At 37.1% G+C, this 26,672-nt stretch overlaps 2 protein-coding genes across 4 annotated transcripts in view; one reads left to right on the top strand and one right to left on the bottom strand.

The window, feature by feature from the left end:
• LOC145989935 (uncharacterized) overlaps positions 1 to 13,554 on the top strand; it is a 39,821-nt gene extending 26,267 nt beyond the window's left edge. For both annotated transcript variants that reach the window (XM_083125464.1, XM_083125465.1), the window contains exons 2-6: positions 3,098 to 3,190; positions 5,231 to 6,067; positions 8,186 to 9,016; positions 10,313 to 11,335; positions 12,036 to 13,554. In XM_083125464.1, coding sequence (XP_082981590.1) covers positions 3,121 to 3,190; positions 5,231 to 6,067; positions 8,186 to 9,016; positions 10,313 to 11,335; positions 12,036 to 12,988 — 3,714 coding nt within the window. In that variant the 5' untranslated portion in view covers positions 3,098 to 3,120 and the 3' untranslated portion in view covers positions 12,989 to 13,554. The remainder of the gene's footprint in view (positions 1 to 3,097; positions 3,191 to 5,230; positions 6,068 to 8,185; positions 9,017 to 10,312; positions 11,336 to 12,035) is intronic.
• The window catches only part of LOC145989936 (katanin-interacting protein-like), a 58,426-nt gene that overhangs the window by 14,898 nt on the left and 16,856 nt on the right, over positions 1 to 26,672 (bottom strand). For both annotated transcript variants that reach the window (XM_083125467.1, XM_083125466.1), the window contains exons 6-8: positions 17,744 to 17,941; positions 2,842 to 2,979; positions 612 to 746 (exon numbers count right to left, since the gene is read on the bottom strand). In XM_083125467.1, coding sequence (XP_082981593.1) covers positions 612 to 746; positions 2,842 to 2,979; positions 17,744 to 17,941 — 471 coding nt within the window. The remainder of the gene's footprint in view (positions 1 to 611; positions 747 to 2,841; positions 2,980 to 17,743; positions 17,942 to 26,672) is intronic.

The following is a 26,672-nucleotide window of genomic DNA, read 5'->3' as shown; positions in this document are numbered from 1 at the left end:
ACATTGACTGAAACTGTATTCATTAAGCACAAAGTAATGGAAGTGTACTAAATATGCAATGGATTTCACTGCAAAAGCCTGAGGAATGTTAGAATGACAGATGCACTGCCTATTGTCAAAACTTAAAATAAACATGGCACAAAAAGAACAGGATCCAGATGAACGGAAAACTTTTAGTATTTAACACAAGAAAAAATGGCACGAATATGGTATATGTCAGAAAATGTTTGAAAATATGGAAATTATGTCAAAATATGTGCTGAAAGCTAATATACATAAAAATATTGAAAATAAAAATAGCATTTTTCAAGATTACGTACAATTCGCAAAGCTAACAGAAGATAACACTGATTTTAGCACCATATTATAGATAATAAATGTGTTCCCTGATGATGGATGATTTTGTTTACCCTTTTGTCTCTTGACAACAGAGCTCCACTGCTTCTTTTCTCCATGCCTTCATAGGAAACTTTCTCCTAGCCACCTCCCGACTCGATGACAAGGTCTATAGCAAGATATGTGGAAGTGATATTCTTGCATTATCAACCAGGTATTTTCTGGCACCCATTTCAAAATTGCTTGACAAGAGCATCACAAATAGAAGTACTTACGGCAGTATCTGCTGTAACAGGCCTTTCTGCTTTGTCCAAACTCATATCACTGGTGTCATCTGACATACCATTAAACGAGTCATCAAACTGAGAGATATTCTCCAAAATATCCTCGTCTGTAGTGAACAAAATAGTCTGAAACGAAATATAATATTTTAAACACAATGAATTATTTTCAAAATTACTGACTGTATATTGACAAGTATATCCACATGGGAGTAAAAAAATTGCACCTGAAAATTTTCACCTGGTGACTGAATTTTTTAATCCACTTCTAAAAAAGATATTTTCTAATATTTTTTAGTTTGATTAGCAACATTTCTATTATGTGTTTTGTAATTAATGAGTACAGTCTGTGTTTTTTTAATGTTTGTGTGTTTTCTGTTATCATTAAATCAGAAAAACATCCAATTATAAATTTTTGCACTGTTGCTAGTTGAATTTTAAAATCTGCAGGAATATGGTAGAGAGAGCCATATATTAGAATGTATTTCATAATTATTCATGCTGTTACCGGTTGAGCCTTCTTTAGGAAAGCAACTCCTGTCAGACAATTAATTACTTTTAATCCAATCTTGTATAAATTAATAAATTAAATGTTTAAGATCCCATTTCATAGCTTATCTTGGTTATATTCATGGCCTTCTTAGCCCATGTTTAAAAAAAAAAAAGCCTGAATTATTTTTAGTTCATCTTCCCCTGCATGCACATAGCAACAGTTTGACACATCAATGAAACTTCAGTTTTCTAGGTGCTTGTAGACTTGTGTAAGTGCTTCTTCTCATAATAGATTATATCTAACTGATTTGGTACATGTAGTTCCTTGAACCTTTATACTATAAGAGTTTAATGTGGAACTTGAATCTCTGTGCAGTGTGCTTCCACTGGAAATCGAATCTGGGACTCCTTTATTACACGCTGACAACATTACCCGAGGAAATCTGTTTAAAATGTTTTAAATATTATATATGTGCAAAACGTACCAATAAACCAAGTATATATACAGTGGAACCCTGCCAACTCGAACATCAACATCTCAAATTCCTTGATAAGTCGATTTTTTTGTAATCCCCTTGAATTGTCCATAACACTCAATACTAATTTTACCTCAACAACTCTAATAAAACCTTGATAAGACAAATTATTGTACAGTGTATGGGATGCCGTTCAAGCTCAATAACTCGAAGGTAGACTATGAAGAACCTCTATGAGTCGAAGTTATATTCTAATCACCTCTATAACTCGAAGTTTTAGTCACATGGACCTCAATTAGTCGAAGTGTAGGGTGCGTACGTACAATGTCAGGTGATCAACAATCGTGTCGGGACGTGTTATAGGCATACGTAGTGTCGATGTTCAGAAGGGTCAGTAAACTTTAGACCTCTATAACTAGATTGATTGATTAAATTGCTTTATTTTACTTTGCTTCTTGTGCCACTTTTGGCTAATTTGCAAAGATGAGGATGAGTGATGATATGATGAAATTGATGAATGGACACTCACAAACATCCTTGCCCGGGCCAGAATTTGAACCTGGGACCCCTGGCGTCGTAGCGCAATGTGCTAACCACTCTGCCACGGGGGCTGGCACTCTATAACTCGAAGTCGGTGATTTTGGCCCTCAATAACTCGAACCTTGGCAAGTCAAAATCCTTGAAACCTCAAAATTTTTCTTTTTTCCCTGAAGTTCGAGTTATCAAGGTTCCACTGTATTTATTATTTAAAAGAAATCCTGTTGGCACAAAGCACAATTCATGTTTCAAATATGTATTTTATTTTATGTCTTTTTGTGTACAGTTGTTGTGACATTTGACCTTTTGAAACAGAATGATTGAATGATTGATTTGATTTTATTTTTGTTCTTTAGCGTCACTTTTCTGCCACTTTTGACTAATCGTAATGATGAGGATAAGGATGAGTGATGATATGATGAAATTGATGAAGGAACACTCATAAAGAATACCCAGGACCTCTGGCATCATAGCACCAAAATAGAATGCACCAACCTCTGTGGCAGAGTGGTTAGCACAAGCTGCTACAATACCAGGGTTCAATTCCAGCATTGGAATGGGTGTTCTTTAAGGGTGTCCCTTCGTCAATTTCATCATATCATCACTCATCCTCATCGCCGTGATTAGCCAAAAGGGGCAGAAAAACTACGCTAAGTAACAAAACTCAAAACAAAAAGGTAAAAGAAACAGAGGACAAAATATTGGATAAAATTACTTACATCGCCAAAAGCTTCTGTTCCTCCCAGTATCCCACCACAGGCTCTGGCAATTTCACCTCGGAAAATGAGTTGGCCATCCAGAGACATCTCTACATCCTTTGCTCCTCGATAGGAATGGATCCGAGATTTATTGTAATTCTAAATAAGAACAAAAGAAAGTATACAAATGAATCATGTGGGAATGTATTTGCTGTAAATAGGTGGGAAAAGTAAAGTAAATATGTAGTTCATGTGAGGAATTTTTGCTCATTTTCAGGTCTGTTATCAAAACGAACAAATATGGCAGAAGGGAACGAAACAGAAGTAAATTCCTGTCTTCGGGAGGTCATTAACAATTCTATGCCAGAAGGTAAGGTTATTACAAATACATGTACAGAAGTGAATTTTTTTGTTCAAGGCATCAATTTTTTTCAAACAAAAGCTGTGTGATATGAATCTCAGGGTAGGACATTTCAAAGATGCATAGTGATGTGAAAATGAAGTGAATTTATGGATTCTGACGTATCCAGTGACATTTTTTTAAAACCATTTCATACTCAAATATATGATTTTTTAAAATAGAAACATGATGAACTTTCCTTCATTCCAAATATAAATGTTTTCCAATATAAATATCATGAAATATTTTTACACAGGTAAAAACCAGAAAGGAATAAAGTAGGGATGGGCTGATATGAAATTTTGGCCATTACGGATAAAGTACCGATATAAAATTTACCAATACCGATAACCAATATTCTACCGATCCGATATAAAATTAGAAATGGTCCTTGAAGAACCTGAAAGGTTCATTGACCTCCTTAATAAATTGTTTCAAGGTGACTGTAGTGCAAAAGTAGTTGCATATTTAGACATTTACTTTTTTAGAAAGTAGAGCATGGAGATTATCCATAAAAATTACAACAAAATGGCAGAATTTTGCACTAATTTATCAGATATTTATTGATATATCAGATCGGTAAAATATTTGGTAATTTAACAGATATGTCTATATCGGCCAATACCGATTAATCGGTCCCATCCCTAGAATAAAGTGTAATAAATTTGAAACATTACAAGAAAAAACAGCTTGAGACCATAATTCTCAGGTTTACCCTTACATGAAAACATTACAACACTGCATTGCAATTGGAAATGCAAATTTCCTGAATTTGGGGAGTTGTCTTCAAATATTTGGATCTGCTTATCCATAATATGCCTACTGTAGCACTGGTGAAACATATCCAGCTTCTTTATGCTGTTTCTCAGGTTTTTATTATGATGCTAGGGCCCCTGTCAACTAGGAAGGTGCAGACCTCCGTGGCAGAGTGGTTATCACAACCTGCTGCAATGCCAGGGGTATCGGTTTTGAATCCCAGCTTAAACATCGATGTTATTTGTCAGTTAACCTTCATCAATTTCATCCCTCATCCTCATCTTCGCGATTAGCCTAAAGTGGCAGAAAAGCAAAGTAAAATAAACCAAATCAATCGACTAGGAATGTGGGTGAGACATTTGTTCTGATTTGTGGCACATTTGACTGTTAAATGTGGCTTGTCCTTGTACAATGGATAATCATAGGGTTCTGTCAGCTGCTACATGTACTTTTTTCATGGGCTATGAGAAGACTGGAATGTTGCTATTTACACTTTCACCTTCCACCCTCAAAACAAGGGTAAAGAACTGAAGACAGAGGCAACCATTATGTGGTTCTTTTCGGCATACTTTCACTGGAATCTTTCTATTGAATGCTTCCTTGTTGATGCAGGTCTTTGTTCTGTTATTCCTTTACAACCTGTGGGATGAGCGAGTTGACTTTTTACATTCTTTTTCACAGCCAACCTCCTCTTCGCCACTTGGAAAGTCTTCATATTCCTAGCTCCTCTACCTTGTCCCCACCCTGTGTATTCTTTGATGTCTCCTGGCCAGATATTTATCAATCTCTACAATGGATTGAGGCTTCATTTCCTCCTACCTTTCTATATAAATTGTTAAGCAATGCAGTTTCGTTATTAGGATTTAGTTTTCAATTTGATTTGATTTTTGTTATTTAGTGTCGCTTTTCTGCCATTTTTGGATAATTGCAATGATGGCGAAATCAATGAAGGGATGCCCGAAAAGAACACCTATATGCAGCCTGCAATTTGAATCCAAGACCCCTAGCATCGTAGCATACTGTGTTAACAACTCTGCTACGGAGGTTGGCTATTAGGATTTTGACAACGTACACTTTCGTGTTTTTGCAATGCTTCTTGTATCCTTTGGGTCAGTTATAAATAAACAAAATAATATTTAACATAATTAGTTTGAACCTAAGAAATGCCAGACAAAAAAAGTGAATACATAATTTGATTTCGGATGCCTCACCATGTGAAAACCCAAGTCTCTATTGTTTTTACCTTTCTTTCAGATCAAGTGATTCATGACGAAACAGCTACATCAGCGCAACATTTGGCTAACCATGATTCATACACAATTGCACACTTGATGGAAACAAACGGTGACTATATTGATTGTGCAACAGTTGAAGTATGTCTTCCAGATGAAAATCTAGAAGTGCAAGTTGTACCCACCAACACGCCAAATCCTCATATGAAACAAGCTTCAGCTACCAGTGTGCGTGTGACGGGCCATGGCCCATGCAAACTTGTGTTCTATGACCTCGAGCTAACTGGATTAGGACCCGAGGCAGAAGTTTTGCAGATAGCAGCAGTGCACGGAAGTACGGCATTTTCAGTATATATGTTGCCTAAACATATTATTCCAGCAGAAGCTTCACGAGTAAATGGATTGACCGTGAAAGAAGGTAAACTCTTCTTACGTGACACACAAGTGTCGACGATTCGCCGTGTAGAAGCTTGGAAATGCTTTGTGCAATTCATCGAAGACATAGGACAACCAATAATCCTCGCAGCGCACAATGCACGCTTTGATTTGCGATACACAATAAGAGATCTTAAAACATATAGGATGTTTGACGTATTCGAAGAAATAGTTTATGGGTATCTGGATACTCTTCCACTTATGCGACAAGTGTTACCAACCAGAAAAAGTCACAAACTGGTAGACTTGGTTGATGATATTCTTGGATGTGACTTCAACTTTGAAGCACACAATGCTGTAGATGATTCCTGTGCTTTGCAGCAACTAGTTTCATGCTTGAAGATAAGTGAACAAGCCCTAAGAAGAAATATATTTCCTTTGGAAAATTGTATCAAGAAACGCAAACCATACTGTGGCAAACGTGGTAAGTATCTCTTAACACTCTTCAGTACCTATCAGTGTCACCCATATCGCCTTAGAACTACGGGTGCAAGAATTTTCTGCCAGTTTTTTCTTGTCAGGTCCATTCCACCCTAGACACCACCCCTCGCATAACTTTCTATGCAGAAGCACCATCATGTTTTCACACTATGCATGCAATGTTTGACTAATGTAGTAGTAGTGTTATATTTGTTTCAAAATGTATTTTTTATTGGCAGAATGTAGAATCGCATGCGATTTTTTCAAGAAATATTTCTGTCCCTGATTCCCAAGCTATATGAAAAAGCATGACTTTTCAATGCATTGCTTCCTTATTCTATTCTACACATTCAAAATCTCAGAAGTCATCTATTCTAAGAGACGTTAGAGATTGTCAGTCACCTAGTGTGGAAAATGTAGGTGTTTAAGGGATGGCCGGAAGAAAAAAAAAAGTTTCTGGTCCAAAACAACCAGGTGGCACCTTGCATCACCATTGCATGGGTTTGGGTTCCAGATTAACAGGTCATTTTGTTTGAGACCTGGTGTTTTAATTCTACATGTGAAAACTAAAAGTTTTGTCCTGTGAACACAGAACTATTATACTAATTATACTAGATTCACTATTATACTAATATTGACTTATTTATTTTTGTTGCATAACATAAATTATTTCCAATGTATTCTCACTTTATAGGGAAGAAATTTGTCTTGGTTGGCTACACAGTCTGCCTATTACATATGAAATATTTATCTTAGTTTCTTGGTAGATAAAAAAACATGTATGTGATAATCTTCACTTTAAACATATGGTGACATAAATACAGCATAAGAAAAATTGCTTTTTTTCTCTCTTTTCCTCTTCTCATAGAATCGAAATGAGTGGTCAGTGAACATTGAGGAAAGTTGTTCATTTTAATGGCCTCTACACTCTGCACAAGCATGGTATTGCAGTAGATAGATACCCTGTTTAATTCCTCTGCAAAGTTCACCATGCACATTGCAGTGCCATGAAACCACATTCTCAATCTTGGCCATTTTTGGAGTTTGTGATGAGCATCAGCATTTACCATTTACGGTTGCTCACAAGTACTATGGGTGAACCCCAGAGTAATTTTATGCTGGAACAAGGCTGGAAAAATTCCAACTTTATGTCACACACCCTTGGAATTGAACCTCGATGTCCTGCATGGCTGTCAAGACACCCTGCCGACTAAACCACCATGGCTCCCAATATAACGAAATAGTATATTTAAATTTAGATTGAGAACTTAAGTGACTGTCTTGTATAAATTAGTATCGCTAGAGTGTTGCAAGTACTTATGAACTTATGATATGTGGTTATTTCTTTGTATAATCATAGGAAGGTAGGAATTTAATGACATACAATTGTCCACAGATTTTGTGGTGCTTAGCATGCTTCTTTGAAGCATCGTTTATATGTTGCTGTATGGAAAAAAAATTAAAATTAACGCGCACGCGCGCATGTGTATGTGAATAATTGTAGTAACCTGGTCACTTTTTAGGTAATGAGTAACCCAATTAATAGATACTTTTCTGCACTTTTCAACAGTAATGAACAAAATTATGGTTTCCTAAAAAATAAAATAAAACTTCATGTATACTCTTGTTTCAAACAAATGTTTTCAAGTAATAAAGGTTTACTTTGAACTTCCTTACCTCTATATTTCTATAAACATGTGAAGTTTATCATAACTATGAAAATTATGTTAATTTTACATGATCATCAGTGTAACATGTTCTATGATTTATATCTCACCTAGAATAAAGTAACAGTCAAATTAACCAAACTTACTTGAGTAAAGAGGAGCTACCCTTTTTTGCATTGCACAGTGCCATGACAAGGGGTGTGAAGTTAGAGCCACACACATTCTCGTTCTTGGCCACACTGGAGGCGATAAGATCTTTTTGAGCAATGAGCTACTACTTTTTGAAAGGTATTTTTCCCAAAGAGTGGTTCAAATTTCATAGAAAAACTCTATTTGTTTGACAATGGATGACTTGAAGGTTCAAAAGCTAATTCAACTTCACATTTGAAAAGTTAGGGTGTGCTGTTTATAAATGTATAGTCAATTATAATATTTTTGTATTAAATTTCTTTCAGATACGAAGAAGGAAACTAAAATGAATACATCTGCAGGCAGTGCACAATCTCAAAGAACTGCACAATTAATTCCAGGAACAAGCACTGATCATATCACATGCACAACAGTTGCAAGAAAATACCCAGATGCAAATCTTGAGGCACAGGATATTCCCGCCAATGTGCTGAAACCTCACATGAAACAAACTACAGCTACTAGTTTGCAAGTTAATGGCATAGGTGTAAGCAAACTTGTATATTACGATCTCGAGACAAGTGGATTAGGAGGAGAGGCAGAAGTTTTGCAGATAGCAGCAGTGCATGAAGATAAAACATTTTCTGCATATATGTTGCCTAAAAATAACATTCCACTGGAAGCTTCAAAAGTAAATGGACTGACAGTAAAAGAAGGGAGACTCTTTTTCCATGACACGGAAGTGTCAACGGTCCCTCCGGAAGAAGCATGGACAGACTTCTTGAAATTCATCCAAGACATAGGACAACCAATAATTCTTGTAGCGCACAGTGCACGGTTTGATTTACGATACACAGTACGAGATCTTAGAGCAGTTAAGATGTTGAAAAGATTCAGAAAATTAGTTTATGGGTATCTGGATACTTATCCACTTATGCGAAAGGTGTTACCATGCAGGCAAAGTTACAAGCTTGTAGACTTGGTTGCAGATATTCTTGGTGCTGACTTCACTTTTGAAGCACATAATGCCTTAGGTGATTCGCATGCTTTGCAGCAGTTAGTTTCCAGATCAAACATAAGGGATCAGGTCCTAAGACGAAGTCTCACATCCTTGGAAGATTTCATTACAAACATGAAACCGTTCTATGTTAAACATGGTAAGTTTCAGACTGATTATACGTATATACACACTACACTGTAGTACATTCGTGTTACATATTTATTAACTGGGCCAGTGGCGTGCCCATGATTTTCAAAAGGGAGTGGTTATGTATACTTTTTCTTGGTAGTTAGCCCTCATTTTGTCATATTTTCCTACCTTTGACGTTCTTTTTTTTTTTTTAGGAATACTGGGCCAAAGGGGGAGGGGGGTTAAAACCTCCAACAACCCTCTCTTGGGCATGCCACTGAGCTGGGCTTACATATCTTGCTCAAACCATGCATGTATCAGTGTATGTAGAACTGTATACACATGTAGCTTATCGTATTTGATGCTTTTAATCTAACTAAAGATTTACATGTTAGTGTGGGACTTGTGTTGTGTGCTGTCCATTTGTGTTTTGTATTCAGTTCATCCTCATTTTCACAATTAGCCAAAAGTGGCAGAAAAGTAAAGTAAAATAAACTAATCGATCAATGATATGAAAGTTTCTTTAGTTTTCTCTAAAAAAAAGTAGTGTTGGTGGCCATGTGAATTTGTATCATACGGTAGCGTAAGAGTTTGTTGGCATTGTATATGGAGATACCTTGTAATTCTTCCACAATGTAATGAAATAGTATATTTAATGTTGGATTGAAAATTTTAGGAATTGCAGCTTTCCTGGCGACGTGATTCCAACATGTTCTTGGGTTACCAGCCAGGTTAAATCGGCATTAGCTTCCAACGTTTCGAGTGCATACATTGTTCTCATCTTCAGGAAAACGCTGAAAGATAACGCCAATTTATCCTGGCTGGTAACCCGAAAACACCTGTTCGAAAATTTTACTCACAATTGTTTATAAGTTAGTATGGATATGACTATACAAGTACTTATGAACTTACAAACATACCTGTTGAGTGAATGGACAAGCATTTGGATAGAAGTTTGATTCATTGATTTAGTTTATTTTACTTCGCTTTTCTGCCACTTTTGCAAAGATGTGGATGAATGGTGAATGAAGGGAAAAAAGAGCCCCACAGAGGATTATACTGACTGTGACTCCAGACACCATCCCTTGCTAGTCTGCAATATGCAGTCCAGGGTGTATTACATGGAAGGGGTGTTGACATTTGGAAAGGATCACCCCTTACATTTCATTTGGATAGAAGTTTTTAATGAAATTATAGCTGCAATTTTTCTTGTTTTTCATTGAAGTTTGAAAGTAGGCAACTTTGAAGGTTCAGAACCTGTCCATTAAAAATTTCTCATTTGAAAAACTAAGACTATATGATTTTTGTTTTAAATTTCTTTCAGGTCAGAGGACGCAAACTGAAACCACTGCTTCTGCAGGCAGTGCAAAGTCTCCAGAAACTGCATTATTACTTCCAGGAACAAGCACTGATCATATCAATTGTGCAACAATTGAAAGAAAATGCCCAGATGCAAGTGTTGAGATGCAGGATATTCCCGCCAATGCTGCACTATTACTTCCAGGAACAAGCACTGAAAGAAAACACCCAGATGCAAGTGTTGAGACGCAGGATATTCCCGCCAATGCTGCACTATTACTTCCTGGAACAAGCACTGATCATATCAACTGTGCAACAATTGAAAGAAAACACCCAGATACAAGTGTTGACATGCAGGATATTGCCGCCAATGTGCTGAAACCTCACATGAAACAAACTACAGCTACTAGTTTGAAAGTCAATGGTATAGGTGCAAACAAACTTGTATATTACGATCTTGAGACAAGTGGATTAGGAGCAGATGCAGAAGTTTTGCAGATAGCAGCAGTGCATGAAAATACAACATTTTCTGTATATATGTTGCCTAAACATAGCATTTCAGTGCATGCTTCACGAGTAAATGGACTGACAGTGAAAGAAGGGAGACTCTTCTTGCATGACACAGAAGTGCCAACGGTACCTCTTGCAGAAGCATGGAAAGGATTTGTGAAATTCATCCAAGACATAGGACAACCAATAATCCTTGTAGCACACAATGCACCATTTGATTTACGATACACAGTGCGAGATCTTAAAGCAGTTAAGATGTTAAAACAATTCGAAGAAATAGTTCAAGGTTATCTGGATACCTGTCCACTTATGCGGCAGGTGTTACCATTCAGACAAAGTTACAAGCTTGTAGACTTGGTTGCTGATATTCTTGGGGTTGAATTCAAATTTGAAGCACACAGTGGTGTAGGGGATTCTTATGCCTTGCAGCAGTTGGTCTCGAGATTAAACATAAATGAGCAACTCCTACAGAGAAGCATCTCTTCTTTGCAAGATTTTGTTAGGAATAAGAGACAGAACCCTGATTTTGGTAAACCCCGTAAGTATTCCAAGACTAAATATGCAAACTATCGTAGAAGTCCACTATATTTATAAGTTTTTGTTATCTTATAAGCGGATTATTTTTATATTTAATTTTAGCTTTGATGATTAGTGACCCTCTTTTATAAAGTAGCGTTGATAGGGACCAACAGAATGACATGCTTGTTTAATAATAAATTTGCTATTGTGAGTGAGGTCTTTGGGTGGGGGGAAAACATTTTATACCAAGAACAGAAAGTCTCTTGAATCACAAAAAATACAACATGCAATTTTTGCCCCTTATTGGCACAGAGCAGCAATATTCTTGGCTTTCATTGAAATTTGTTTTGCCTTGGGTGAGGTGCATTAACATCACTACTGCTACCGTCTAACCTAACCAGGTAGTAGTACCCAGAAGGGTAGTTAGGCACAACAAAAAGATTTCAACACACTTATCGAAGAACTTTAAAAAGGAAATGAAATTTAAAGCTTTCCCGAAAGTATAATAAAGTTCTCTTACGTTAGCCTAGTGATTTCTGGAGCAAATTGAAGCTGCCACTGTAATGCACTTTGAATAGTATGGTGTCTCCAGATACACCTGGTCAGTGACCTAGAATATCGATTAAAATTAAGTGTTCCTTATTTTTCAATTCACTTTCTTCTATATTCATGTTTTTTGAAGCGTAAATGTTCATTATTATAATATTTCCTCATTTCAGAAAATGCAAAAGACAAAACTGCATCACAAGTCATTGGGATTAATATTCATTTAGATGAGGAATGCACTACTGTGCTTGATGGCCCAAGTTCTACAGAAGCTCAGCAGTGTGATGCTGCCGTAAGTGAGCAAAACACTTTGCAAGAAGCCACACAAAGTTCTGCCAGCGCTGAGACTTGTCTAGAAGCTCCAGAAGCCACACAAAGTTCCCCTGCCAGTGCTCAGACTTGTCTAGAAACTGAACAAACCACGCAATGTTCTTCCATCAGTGCTCAGGCACGTCTAAACTCACTAGTAGATGCAATAAAAGATCTTCACGTGGACTCCAAATATCATCAGTCCACCACTAAAGGTAATTCAATTGTTTACTTTGCCATCGAGACTACAGGTAGTAGTGAAGATTCTGAGGTGTGTCAGATTGCTGCAGTACACAGAAGGGATACTTTTTGTGCCTACATAATGCCTCAAAATAACATTCCGGGGAAAATAAGTTCTATAAATGGTTTATCTACAAGGGAAGGGAAACTCTTCTTTCACGACTTAGAAGTGGACTCAAAAGATCCATCCGTTGCATTGTCAGACTTCATTGATTTCCTGATGGGCAGGCAAGGAAAAGTAATACTTGCTGGTCACAATGTGAATTTTAGTGCAAGGTTTATTCTACGTGCCATTTGCAGAAGTAATCTGACAGATTCATTTAAAACAGCTGTGTCAGGGTTTGTTGATACACTGCCAATTTTGAAGAGTAACCTTCCTTCAAAAATGAGTTACAAATTGAATGACTTAATAGTCGATGTACTTGGAGATAATTTCACTTGTCCTGACCATGGTGCCCTCTACAGAGTTTGTGGTCTTCGTCAGTTAATGACATATTGTGATCCTAATAGAAATGAGCATGCACAAATTGCTCTAACAGAAAATTTGATGCAAAAAGTGCAAACTAGTAAGAAATAGATGCAGCTAATATGGTAAGTATTCAACAGCTGCTAGTCAATGTGTGCAGTTTAAAAAGCAATTTCATTCAACTGGAAATGTATTATAACGTCACTAATTTTCAAACCAAAGACAAAATGTTGCAAACAAAAATTGTAAAATTTTTATATGTACATTTATTTTGTTGTTTATTTTTACCATTTTTTTGATATGGTATATAGATAAAGAAAGATTTATATATTCTTTACTTTGCTCTCTGTAAAAGAAAATGTGTAGCTATATACGATGTATTACATACCCATATTAATATGTTTAATTAGGCACAATGTGTGCCAGCATTCTAATATATATTCCCTACAACAAAAATCCTATCTTGCAAGAGAGGCCTTAGAATGGACTGTTTATAATTATCATATTTTTAATTTTATTGAAATGTTTTTTGTAAGAATTTTATGATTTCTAATCAACTAAAATGTAATGTATTAGATACTCTAAAACTAAAGATTATATAAATGTACTATAAAGTTATGACAAAATGTTATGGTTGAAAAATGCATGATGATGTATTCCAAATAAATTTGCTATAACTTGTAGAAAGCCTCCTTTGCCTAATTTTTTATTGGTATTATCAGAAACATGCATTTTTGATAAAAAAAAAATAACAAGCCTACATTCATGCTTTGGAGAAAGAAAGATGGGTTAGCAAGTTAATGTACTGAATGAAGTACTACTACAGTTTCATTGGTAAGAGAGTATTTTATATCTGTATACAGTGGAACCTCTATTTTATGTTTTTCAGGGGACAAAGCCGAAAAAAAAACTTAAAATGCAGGAAAATATAAAATTGAGGGAAATCTTATAGCATGTTACTGTGTTGGGACCATCAGGATTGAATTTATAATGAGGAAAAATGTTAAATTCAGGAACACAAAATCAGGGTTCTACTGTATCTACCTTATATTCCTCGTGAAAACATGCAATATTTATTTGTAATTACTAATTATTGTATTACTAACTAACTCTAGCCTTCTTAAACCCGAAGGTGCTTGGCTGCAGCAACACAGGCCTTCCATATGTTCCTATCCTGAGCAAGATCTAGATACTCTTTTCCATCCCTACCGATTTCCTTTAGGTCCATCTTAACGTTGTCCCTCCATTTTCGTCTTGGCCTTCCTACAGGTCTCTTACTTTTATTAAAAGCAGGAATCGTGGAACAGGCATTTAAATAGTTAATAAGGAGTCAGCAGTGTCTTAGATACAGGGTGGGGCAGAAAAACATGATAATTTTTTAAATCACATAACACAGTAAATAAAAATAATTTGTCTTTATTCATGTGCTAGTCTTACAGCCATACATATGCCATTTTTATTGAAAAAAAAAAATGATTTACACCAACATTAAGTGTGGAAAATAACATCTTGCAATGTTTCAACAATGAAAGCGCAGTGTGTTGCGTTCCACGGCTGCATGTTGATTGAAATGGCAGCTGGTGAGGAGTGGAATCCCAACCATGCGACACAAGAACAAAACAACAATTGGCAGGATTATCTTCCCCAGAAAAGAAAAGTTTCAGCCACAGACTCCAGCAATGTGTGGACCAAACTGGGTGCCATTTGCAAGATGTTATTTTCCGTACCCCCCCCCCCCCCATAATAATGGCATACCTATGACTGTAAGGCTAGACTAACTCTTTTTATTTACTGTCTTATATCATTTTATATTTTATAACATGTATATTTTATATTAAGGCTGACACAAAAAAATACACTTGAAAAGTAAAAATTTAAACTGATAACCTGTATTTTCTAGCAAAACTGAACTAGCTATACTAAATATTTATAGCACACTGATCAGGCACGTATCCAGAAATTCTTTTCAGGGGGGGGGGGGACTAAACATCATTTTTTTTTTTTTACAGGGGTATAGATAGAACCTCGCAAGGTTTAAGGTCGATGGTGGCGATGCAGTTCCAAAACGGTGGGGGGAGGGGGCAAGAAAAGTTTGCTTTCTCTTGGTAGACAAAGGTTAGCATTAACCTGTAGTGCAGGGCCAAAAATGGAGAGCAACTGTCTCCTAAATCTGCCACTGTTTAAGCTGCTGTTTTTTTTTCTTTTCTTTGCTTTTTTTTTTCTTTCAGAACGTGATATCGGGACATTTTTTTATCATTTGACTCCTCTGTTACAATGTACGAACGTTGTGTTTGTGCCGAAACGATCTCGGTGTGTGTCAGTTTCACGAAGCTGTTATGCAATGAACAATCCATTCGAATGTGTTCTCCCAGGTTTGGATATGATCCTTTATGGTGTTGTCGCCTGCCTTCGAAACATAACCTTAACAAAAATCCTAATTGGATCTTCAAGATTTAGGAAGAATTCAGACCGAAGGCACACACACGTCGTTTGCAATGAGTGACCCAATCAACAGAAACTTTTCACACCATAGCGGCACGACAGGCTGCACAAGCCTATATTCAATTTGTAAAATCCTCAAGCGACACGTATAGCTTGTAGCTTCGGTGTGAAACCTGGTGGGTCAATCTCATTGTCACCCTGAAACTGCAGCTCGTGTTGACCACAGAAGAAAAATATCTTGTCAACCGGTGGGAATGTCCCTTAGTTTTATTCTACCTCCTTTTTCTGTGCTTGTTAATTAAACAGGCAACATCTTACGGTTGGGCATACACAAGAGATGTGCTATGCAGAAATTTTAGCGGAAAATGCAGGCTCCACCAGGCATACCATGCCATTGCTCTATAGTGACAGCAAAAGATCAAGTGAAGCCAAGGGTGACTTGGTAGCTCACTTGGTAGAACAAAGAATGGCACGGTATATGCCAGAGACCCTGGTTTTGGAGACATGGTCGAGCTTGCTTTTTCCGCTAAAATTTCCACATATGCAACATCTTCTTGCTTTCTCTTCTCGACATTCATAAAATTTTCGGCCTTCATGGCTGCCCCTGTGTGGTAGTTAGTGTTTGAGTGTTTTTCCAAAACAGTTGACTTAAAAGTCCTTTTCGGACTGCATACACGAAATTTGGTCCGGTCACTAATAAATCGTCACTCAAAACTTAGATTTTCAGTCGATCTGTGCAGCTTATTTCCTTTTTTTAAAAAAAAAATGATGCTCCAATGCCCATTACTGCTGAAATATTTAGTTTAGAGACCTTCGATCTCTTCGGCTCATGACCCGAAACTAGCACTACACTGTCGGCAATGTCTTCAGCTTTGGACCCAAACTTGTACTAATAGTGTAGACTTCAGCACTTTCCAGGAAAATGTGTCACTAGTCCTCTCCCCCCCCCCCCCCCCCCCCGGAATCTCTACATCTTATAAAACTGTCAATGGACACTGACTGATCACTAATCGACTGTCACACTTACTCGTGAAGTCTTATTGAATTATTCTGTTGTACAGACCAACTGTGAAATTGAATCCGCGTATTTATATCCATATTATATTCTGGAATGTTCCGCACTTTTTTTTATTGTAGTAATGCAACGAATCGCCCGACTCATGGTGCTACCTTCAACAGTGCTTTGTTGTGCAACTTCCAAATGCTGACAAATTTTTAAATAATGCTCAAGTTCGTTGCGACAACACCGAAAGAGCAAGAAAAGTTTACATACAATATTATCAATAATACCAGTCGAGAAGACCTACAACCCACCCGTCACCCCAATACTGGTCTAAGATCTCCACGCTATAACAACAGGTGACAGAGGAACAGTGTGGGAGGAAGACCAGCAGTCGGTAGGTAAGCCAAGGCTCTCAGGGGCTGTCGCGCTGTGGGTTATTATTATTATTATTATCAATAACAAGATTATCCTTCAGGGTTCTAGAACATTCTCCGCCTTTCCTCAATAATTATATTTCTCTTTAAATTATAATCACAATATTTTATTTCACACACACAAGCCAAAAACCTCATTTTATCTAGTGTAAATCGAAAAATTTCGGAGGGGGCTCGAGCCTTCTGGATACATGCCTGACACTGATATATTCCACACACAAATAGATTCTAACACCACATGCTGAACAGAACAAGTTTGTCTTACCTGTCAGAGACCAAGAACACTGTGTTGTGAATGGTATCTGCCACACGGGATTTGTGTGTGTGCTGCGTTCCTGCTTTCTGATAGGTAACATCGTCATTTTATGTTAATGAAAAGTCATGCGGGAAGTAAGCATCCAGGAATTGAACTTTGATATTTGGCAGAGCATCACGGCAGGATGCCAAAGGCCCAAGTTCAATTCCTGGCAGAGCCTCAACGCTTCAATAAGTATCATTCCAATTGTAATTCAAGAATATAAATTAGAGATGACTAAACCAATAAATACATCACCCAACTTATATTGATGCTTGAACATTGCTACAATTTTAAGTAGTGCAGAGTATTTATAAATTATAATATACAAGTATTCCTTTGGAACTATACCATATTAATGTGCCTCACTTGTAATTTTAAATATTCCTTAAGTTTGCAAATGTGAGAAATCAGCTGTCACATAATCAAAAAAATCCATTTTCCACACTACTGGTGTAAAATAAATTTCTGGTTCTGCAGTGTCAGTTCGGTTATTAAGATTATGTTCTGAACGTAGAATACCCTCTTCTAGCAAGTTAACACCTAAGTTATGCACAAATACTTTTTCTATTATCATGTTTTCTCATGTATTTTTTACATCCAGTAATTAATTCATGTAAAGACATTATTTTAATATGAAATTTATTGCAAGTAAATAGCTATAAAAGTGCATATATGTAGTACATATTTACCCATATTCTGATCATTGCCACCTCCTCTTTCTCTTTGAATGTAATATATATAAAATGATTTCTTCCCGGGGTGAATGGAGCCAGCCACAGGTGCATATCATCCCTCGTCCTATTGACACCATCCACAAGGTTAATTACTACTCTGGGATCTTTGCTGTACTCTGGTAGTATGTTGATGTCAGCTGGGTCTGCACTTATCTGTAAATAGGTTCGTTTGTTTGCAATAATGTTAAAAGAACTACTACTAAATATGAACCACACTGGAGTCCAGCTGTCTTATGTTAGTCTATGCAATTGTATCTTTTGATTGATTGAATTGAGGTTTCTGTACATAAAGTTCACTTGATGTACAGAAAGGCTAAATAGAACTTTTAAAATAGGACACGAACCACTGTGCCATGTGCCTCCACTGGGTATCAAACCCAGGATCTCTTGACTACAAGGTGACAACATTAGTGTATGCCATCAGGGAGGCCCCAATTGTATATATTTTGAATTTACAAGAAGAGCTTGAAAATATTAACCTATTGAAGCCTAACTCAGTATATACCTATATTCCAACATTTTGTTACAAAATTGTCTCATTACAGAGTATGTCATCTTGTAGTCCGTAATTTATGTTAGTGATTCATTATTACATATCAACTTATATTCACCTGGAAATTGAGAAAAAAACATTAAGTAAAAAATATTTTGAAACTACTACATGACCTGTAATGTCCCATGTTTATATTTACATGCACATTTAACACTTTAATCCAGGCTGTGACACACATGTCTAATGCTGAGCTGTGATGCATATGTCGCAAAGGCCAGTATGTGCCTTTTGGAACATAATGAGAGACTGGTAATGTTTGGAGATACATGTTTTAAGTGCTGCATGAGCCTTGAAGTATATAATTAGTAAAGTTTAATTTGATTCTGGCTATATTTGGAGGGGAGGCAGTCCTGAAGAGAGTGTGCAATTTCTTTTGGCTTTTTTTCTTAATGAATTTTGATATCATCATTCTTTTCACAATTTGGAAGCTTGACAATAAGTTTTACCAAGAAAAAGTGTCTTGTAAGGCAGGGCTCGAAAAATCCCAGTCTCCTGGTCGCCTTGGCGACTGAAAATTTCAGCCTGGCGACTTTGATGTTTTGCTGTAATATTGCCATTTTTAATTTGTATGTACGAAAATTTTGATGATTCTAATTTTAAATTGTAGTACAGTGGAAGGTAACAAATGATAATTTTTTTATCAATGTTGTGCACATCACATAGAATCAATAATTTCTTACTCTTTTTTCCTCCCTTCCTTGCACATAGCAAGCACTTCATAATGAAATGCTCTTGTGATTTGTGTATTTTAATGACACCACAAGGCATGTATATGGCCACAAGAGAAACATTGCCGTTGTGTAGAAAGGGGTTCACAATTCGCCACCTTTATGACAAAGGGGCGTAAGCGCCAAATGTTGAGAATTTGATATATTTTGCCTAATGTATAATGCATTAATCTTTCACCTGACAAACAGGCGTAACTCTATCTTTATTAGTTTCTTCTGTATAGAAAACATGACTTTGGCGTAAGCGATACTTTCGAATGTTGTATTATGTGACAAATGGGCGTAAGTGACAACGATTGGTGCTTACGACTGTTTGTCAGATTATAATTTTTCAACGTGTGCATTGTACGCACACTTTGTTTTTCTCATTGTTGAGTTGCCGTGTAAAATAAAAGGACTCTGAAGCATTTTATTCAGTCTGCAACTTGTAACAATGAATTGAAAATAAATTTTCTGTTTATTATTTTTCTGCCGCTGTTCTTTTTCGCACCACTACATAAAGGATACCGATAACCGAATCAGTTACGCTTTTTTCCCCTTGTTGTCCAAATTTTCTTTTACTACAAAAGTTATTTGTGTTGCGTTAGTGTGAGCAAAACAGTGCCAAGGATGGATGTGTTTGTGCGATGGGAGGACGGCACTATACCGCGTTTGTTACAACCTGTCCCGGTTCCCATGCTAGCTGATCGCTGGCTTTTCTCGGTGCTGGGGAAAGTCAAAGCCAGGCAGCCAATTAAAATACGCAACGTGGCAACAGCGTCTACGTAAGCACCTCTCTTCTGGCTTCCATTCGCTCTTTGCTGTCCAGCAGACAATTCTTTCTTCGTTTCTCATTGGCATCGAAACTGTCGAGTGATCCCTAGTGCGGGAAACGGGACAGGATCTAACAAACGCGGTATACAAATGTATCTTCAAGGGAAATAGAAACTGTGGAAGCAGGTGCTACCTTACGAAGTGGTGTTGGGATAAAAATGTATTTGCCCCCGGAGGAAAAATACTACTCTGGGAGTATTATTACATTGGAAAATGTAGATAAAAACTCCGAATCAGTTGACTCGGAAGATGTTCCATTATCTAAGTTAAAATCATGTGAAGGTGAGACATAAAGACAGAGCTGGGAAAGAAGAATCAAAGTCTGATTATCATGCAGATACCGATGAAGAAGAGGAAACCTCAGCAGTGAATTCTGATGATTCTGATCAGGATCCTACCTTTACACAAAAGTGTGAATATTCTAAGTGTAAGCTTGATGCTTCTCATTGCTGCCTTCCATGTCGATGTTTTCTGTGTTCTAACCACTTCAAAAGTAGCACCGACTATAACATGCATCACATACGCCAGTCATCAGATGAGGATGATGTTGATGAACCTATTTCCATTTTTCAACAACGGGAGGCCTGCCCTCCTGGTGAACACATTGGAACTGCGGATGATATTATTCCAAGTATGTCAAAACCACCGAATTATAAGCAGTACGAAGTAGATGGTGAAAGGAGAGAAGAACCAGGAAAGGGAAGAAGAAGAAAAAAGAAGGTGAAAGCCCAGTCTCTTCGAGCCGCAGAGAAATCCTACGTCAGTTCTGTCACAGGGAAGACCATGAAGGCCAGCACATTGAAACCTCGCTGCAATAGTGATTTGTGTGCCAAGCAAGGAAGAAATTGTGTTTTAATCACAGATGAAGATAGACGAAAGATTATGTCAAGTTACTACGGAACAAAGAATTTGCAGTTGCAAAGGGAATTTATCCTGAGACATGTCAAGGTGAATGCTGTGAGGAGAAAAAGAACAGACAGTGAATCTTCAAGAAGATCTAAGACGATGCACTATTTTTTACCTCTGAACAGTGAAATAGTTTCAGTGTGTAAGACAATGTTCCTGAACACCTTAAGCATTTCTGAGAAAGCGGTACAAGAAAAGAAGTGCACAAGGGACAATTGAACTGGACGTCTATAGCTAAAATATATGATATGTACAGAAAGGAAACACCTAACCATGTTGCTAGCTACAATACATACCACAGGGTTTTCAAATCAATGAACCTGTCATTTCACCATCCAAAGAAAGACCAATGCACTTTGTGTTGTGCTTACAAACCCATACATTGTTCACAACTTGGAAGTAGAAGACTTTTTTAACTACAAACTATTGGCACAAAAAATGCGTGTTCTATCTGTATGACAATACAAATCGGGAATCAAAGTAGAGTGGACCAGGGTCAAAGAAGTAATGGTAAAGAAAGAGGATCTTTCATGTATCAACGTGAAACTCAGCCACTTGTCTGAAAATTATGAAAGACTTATCCTGAAATGAAATGCCATTGAAGAAGTACAAGAACCTGTGCCGCAACTGAATGATTGTGCACCTAAATTAACTACTGACAAGTATGTATAATGATCTGCAGGCTTTGTGCTCAGGAGTAACCCCTGTTGTTAGAGAAGCTACCTTTCAGCAATTCTACAAGCAAATCCCACACTGCTCAAATGACTAAACCAATTTAGTGTAAAACTTATTTAAGAAACAATTCTTATAATTAACATTTTTTTATATTGTTTAACTCTTACATTGTAATTGTTTTGTATAAGTATCTCTTCTTAAACCAATAAACAATACTAGCAGAAGTTAAAAGATGAAAATAAATATTAATTTTAAAAAGGATTATAATTGACAGCCATTGTAATTCCTAAATTAGTAAAACCTGACAAGCTCACTCGTGCCTCTGAATTCCATTCCATAACATTGGTTTCAGGGACTAGATTGACCAGGTCAGACTCTTAATTATACTTAGTAACAATTCAAGTGTGGGCGTAGATCCAATAGAACAGTAACAACTAATCTGACAAACAGGCGTTTTTCCATTCCACCCCTCTCCCCAGTTTTTATGACTCTTGTGTTTGATTTTAAGTCACCTGAAACTTGTCTTGAAAGAGTAGTTCTTTTGCACAAAAGTCAAGATTTAAATTTGAAGATAGACTTATTTTCCATTCCAGGACAAATGGTTAAACAGCACAGTTTTCTTTGAAATGCTCTACTGTAAAAAATGCTTTTTGTCACTTAAGCCTCTTTTGTCATAAAGGCGACGAATTGTGAGATTGGTGAATCTACTTGACTGCCACGTGATCTGGGACTTTTTGTAAATAGTGAAATTGTAAATGACTTATATATACAGTTGGGATCAATATTTTCTTTATGTGCTGGGAATGTATGAGTGTGACTCCATGTGTGCACAAAGGGGGGAAAAATGATAAACTGGACATATTTCTTCACAAAACTACAGTTATACGTCTGTGGATAGACTCTCAATGCAAATATAAGTTTATACCTTTTTAATTGCAATTTAAAGTTAAAAAAATGTAAATGTGTACATGATGTATTTGTATTTTCATTAGCCATTATTTTTTCCCCCTGGCTCCTGATTTTCAGAACTGGCACCTGGCTCTGAAGAAGATTTTTCGAGCACTGCTGTAAGGGTCTTCTGATTCATTTCACAGATGAGTGCTAATCAAATGGGGGCAGGAGAGTTTTGTTTTCTGTAGAGATGAATGCCAGATGTTTTGATGCACTTTTACTTTGAGCAGCGCAGCATAGAAAGGGAATGGGGAATTGGCTTGAACTTCTACTTGATAAATGAAAATTAGTTGGGTTTTTTTCAACCATAGGCTTGTAGCCTAATTTGTACTGAACAAAACAATGTATAATTTGTAACTCTAGCATTTGTAGTTTCCAAGATATAAAATTTAATTTAAAGCCTTGCAGAATTTTAAACCTCCCACTGAAAACATGCTCGGCATTGCCACCTACACCAGGAAAATCAACTTTGGCACTTAAGGTTGACTGATTGATTAAGTTGGTTTATTTTACTTTGCTTGTCTGCCACTTTTGGCTAATCCCGAAAATGAGGATAACATGATGAAATTGATGAATGAACCCTCAAAAGAACACCCATGTCCAGTCTGCATTTAAGGGGTAGAGGGACAATTTCCCCTAGGTCGTCCTCTCTGCGGCAGCTGCCAGCACTGTTGACAGCTTCACTCTTTTGAAGCAAGATCTGGCTCTTTCGTGCACTCATTTGGCTGTGAACTGTGGCACCCGCCCCCTGCTCACAAAGACCAGCTTTTGCCATGAGTATATATTTTGCACAAGATTTGATATTATTTATATTGGCTTCGTTGCTCCACCCCCTCTTACCACCTCAGCTGCTTTTTATAGCACCGTAGCTGACATGAAGATGACATAATTTTGATATCTGGAATTCCTGTATTTCCAATTTCACGCAACCATTGGTGGATTAGTGAGATGGGTGATGCCGCCAGATCTAGATGGTGAAAACTAAGAAGAAATTGTCATCACTTTAAAGTTAAAGGAATCAGCAGTGCCCCCACCTCTCTGACACCTAAAATTACCCTAGGAGGCACTTTATGCAGCCTTTTTTAATCTAGCTCCTTGAAAGTCAACTTTAGCTAGATGAAATTTATCTCTTTTATGCACATCAGGTTTGGTAACACTGCTAGGATGCATGTAAGCCGCGCGTCAGGCTAAGTTTGCAGCAGGTTTTATGTATCAATCCACGCGAGAACTGAGCTCAAAATCTTCCGTGCCAGTCTTGCCTCAACCGCCGAGCTGCTTACATCGCAGACACTGAGAAAATCCACAGTATTGCCAACAGCACAACACATCAAAACCCACATGCATGTCAAGCAGAATGTATTTTTGTTTCTTTTTGTCTCCTGAAACATAACATTTTAGAAGTACTTTCGGCACATAAATTATTTTTAAAATGTGTCATTACTTAATATAAATGTGAAGTATCTTCGAAACATGAGAGCATGTGCATGGAAGTCCGCAGGATTTTTACAGGGAGGGGAAAGAAGGTATTTTTTTCCAGGGGGGGGGGCACAGTCCCCTTGCCCCCCTTCCGGATGCCCATTAGCATGTGTGTATATTTCGAGCCCACAAAAATAAAAATAAACAAAGATATAAGTAAACAACGATAGGCCCTCTTGAATTTAATGACAAATTATTGTTTTTGGTTAATAAAAAAATACATTTATGAAAAACTTGGTTACTGTAAGACACACGCACTTCAAGTTATACCAGGAAAAAAAAAGCAAGATTTGTTATTGGTGACATATACAATTAGGTGCATTGTCTGCTGCTATTACTCTGGTTTCAATTTATGAATCACTTCACTAAACCAGGATTCAAATCTTGGTATGTCCATTTCTTGCTAATCATCCTTCCCTTTCTTTGCACGGAACAGTAAATATGCGCCTTCAACAAAGACTTCATTGCTGCCAGTGGGTGAAACAATAAGCCTCCCCCTTTCCCTCTCCCTTTCTCGGTTTCTACAGCCCTGGCGGTGGTTTTGCAGGGTGGTATATATAAAAAAATCAATGTACGCCCCCACCCCTCCCCTGACCGAGTTAAAGCACATCTGGTCCAAATAATAAACATGATTCTTTTCACGGGGATATCTTTTAATACCGAGGACATTCTTTTGTCGTCAAACAACAAACAATCGTTTCCTCTTCCTAAACTCAAACCGCAAATCATTCAACACCCGTGATACAGTTGCACCGCACATTGACGGCAAATCACCTCACGCCTTGTTTTACTTTGATCTTGTTTCCGTATATGGATTATGCATTTTAAACAACTTGCTTGATTTGAAGAGCTTTTCCCTTCAGATGAAGTCCACAATAACACTCGGTGAACAGGAGACCTCGATTCAGCCATTCTTGCCGATCTATAGCACGATTTTTAATCACAATAAACATACGGTTAAAATAGTGGGATGTGCAACACTGGTATCACGGATTCCATGTACTCTGCAACATACTCAGTCTTGCCCGACTTGCACTTGGACTTCAGTGATTCCTCAGCGCAATACAAACTCCAGTTGGCGAATCTCCGGATCCAAGTTCGTCTGCACAGTGATTGCAACCGATCAAGTCCACACCTGCTAATAGATGTATTATTTTGTCTGTATTTTACAAATTACATAACTGTTTTCTTGCAAGTATACAGTTGTGTCGGAATAGAACCCGTCTCAGTGGAACTTTATTCTGCGCGCACGTTTGGATCTACATATGCCAAAACCTGCTGCAAAGTTAACCTGACGCTTAGGAAGCAAGGAGATATGCATTACGCTTATGGGACCATTATTTTATTCATTCTCTCGGAAATATCAAACATCCAATGACGTAGAATAGTACATGGATGGAAAAGTCGAAACTCCCAATAATTAGCCGTAACTTCAAGTTGATTTCCCGCAAGAAATACATAGGACTCTGTAAAAATTTATTCATCATACTTTTTAAATATCATTCACCTTAAAAAACTGCTTCCACATGCAACATCGAGAGCAATTCATACTCTCTTGTATAGTCAAGGTTTTTTTTTTTTTTTAGAAGTAGTGCCCATTCCGACGATATTGAAATAAATGCGCAACTGGTGCGTAATTGTCACTCTTCCCCTTAAGGGTAAAATATTAATTCAGTATTATAGCTCACAATTTTGATTGATGCAACAGATATAACCTAATACAATATATGTGGAATCTAGAAACATATGTATTGAATTCTGTCCTTAACCATGATGTTTCTTTAGAGCCATTGTCGCACAATGTTTCTCTGATAAGGGCAAGGTGGAGACATGTTTATTATTCTTGAAATGAAGGCTAAAATTCGTAAAAGCTATAAGTGCCACAATAATTCAAACACCGTTTTCCATGTTAAGCTGTGAAATGTGCCATGCTTTATAATGAAAATTGGCTGGTAGCCCTCTTAAGTAGTTCAAAGTGTGTGTAAAGAGGTCACTAGTGTGAACGTTCTTACGGGTTGATGTGCGGAACGATGCTATTTCCCAACACTTTCGCTTTTGGCACTTACAATGTTTACCACTTTTAGTCCTCAAATATAAAAATATTTTACCTCATGCCAGACAAACCTTTGTCACATTAACATCCTAGGCTGTATTTGACTGTTCCAACAGAAGGATGCAAAGGGCCAATTGTGAAAGGCAAGAATTTCCCCATGAAAATGAGTAGAACCCAGAACCTTTTGTGACAATGAAAAGAAGAGAAAAGGAATACCGAAATATCGAATTAGATGAGAACTGAAGAGAGAGAAATACATGGAGTCAATTTATCTCGGTTCTATCATGTCAAGAGAACTCAAACATTGAAGATTATGATAACCAAACAACACACTTTTAGGAACTCTGGGAGAAAAAAAGGGTAGAGTAGATACAAAATTGTAAATTACATTTTGTATTACAAATCATATTTTGATTGATTTGGTTTATTTTACTTCACTTTTCTGCCACTTTTAGCTAATCACAACGATGAGGATAAGTGATGAAATTGATGAAGACACACTAATCGCAAAGAACACTCATGCCTATATTGGGATTCGAACCTGGAACCCCTGGTGTCGTAGCATGCTGTGCTAAACCACTCTGCCATGAAGGTTGGTGACTAAGTATTTTCATCTTATTCAATATACACTTGTGAACAATATTTGCACAAGATGTTAGCAGTAATAGTTCTATGAGGATGGATTCAGGTCATTGTTTTTTTTCTTAGTCTTACTATATTCTCTTATTG

The sequence above is a fragment of the Lepisma saccharinum genome, chromosome 7, assembly GCF_977018435.1.
Source record: "Lepisma saccharinum chromosome 7, izLepSacc3.1, whole genome shotgun sequence".
Lineage (NCBI taxonomy): Eukaryota > Metazoa > Arthropoda > Insecta > Zygentoma > Lepismatidae > Lepisma > Lepisma saccharinum.
This window is presented reverse-complemented; position numbering and strand designations above follow the sequence as displayed.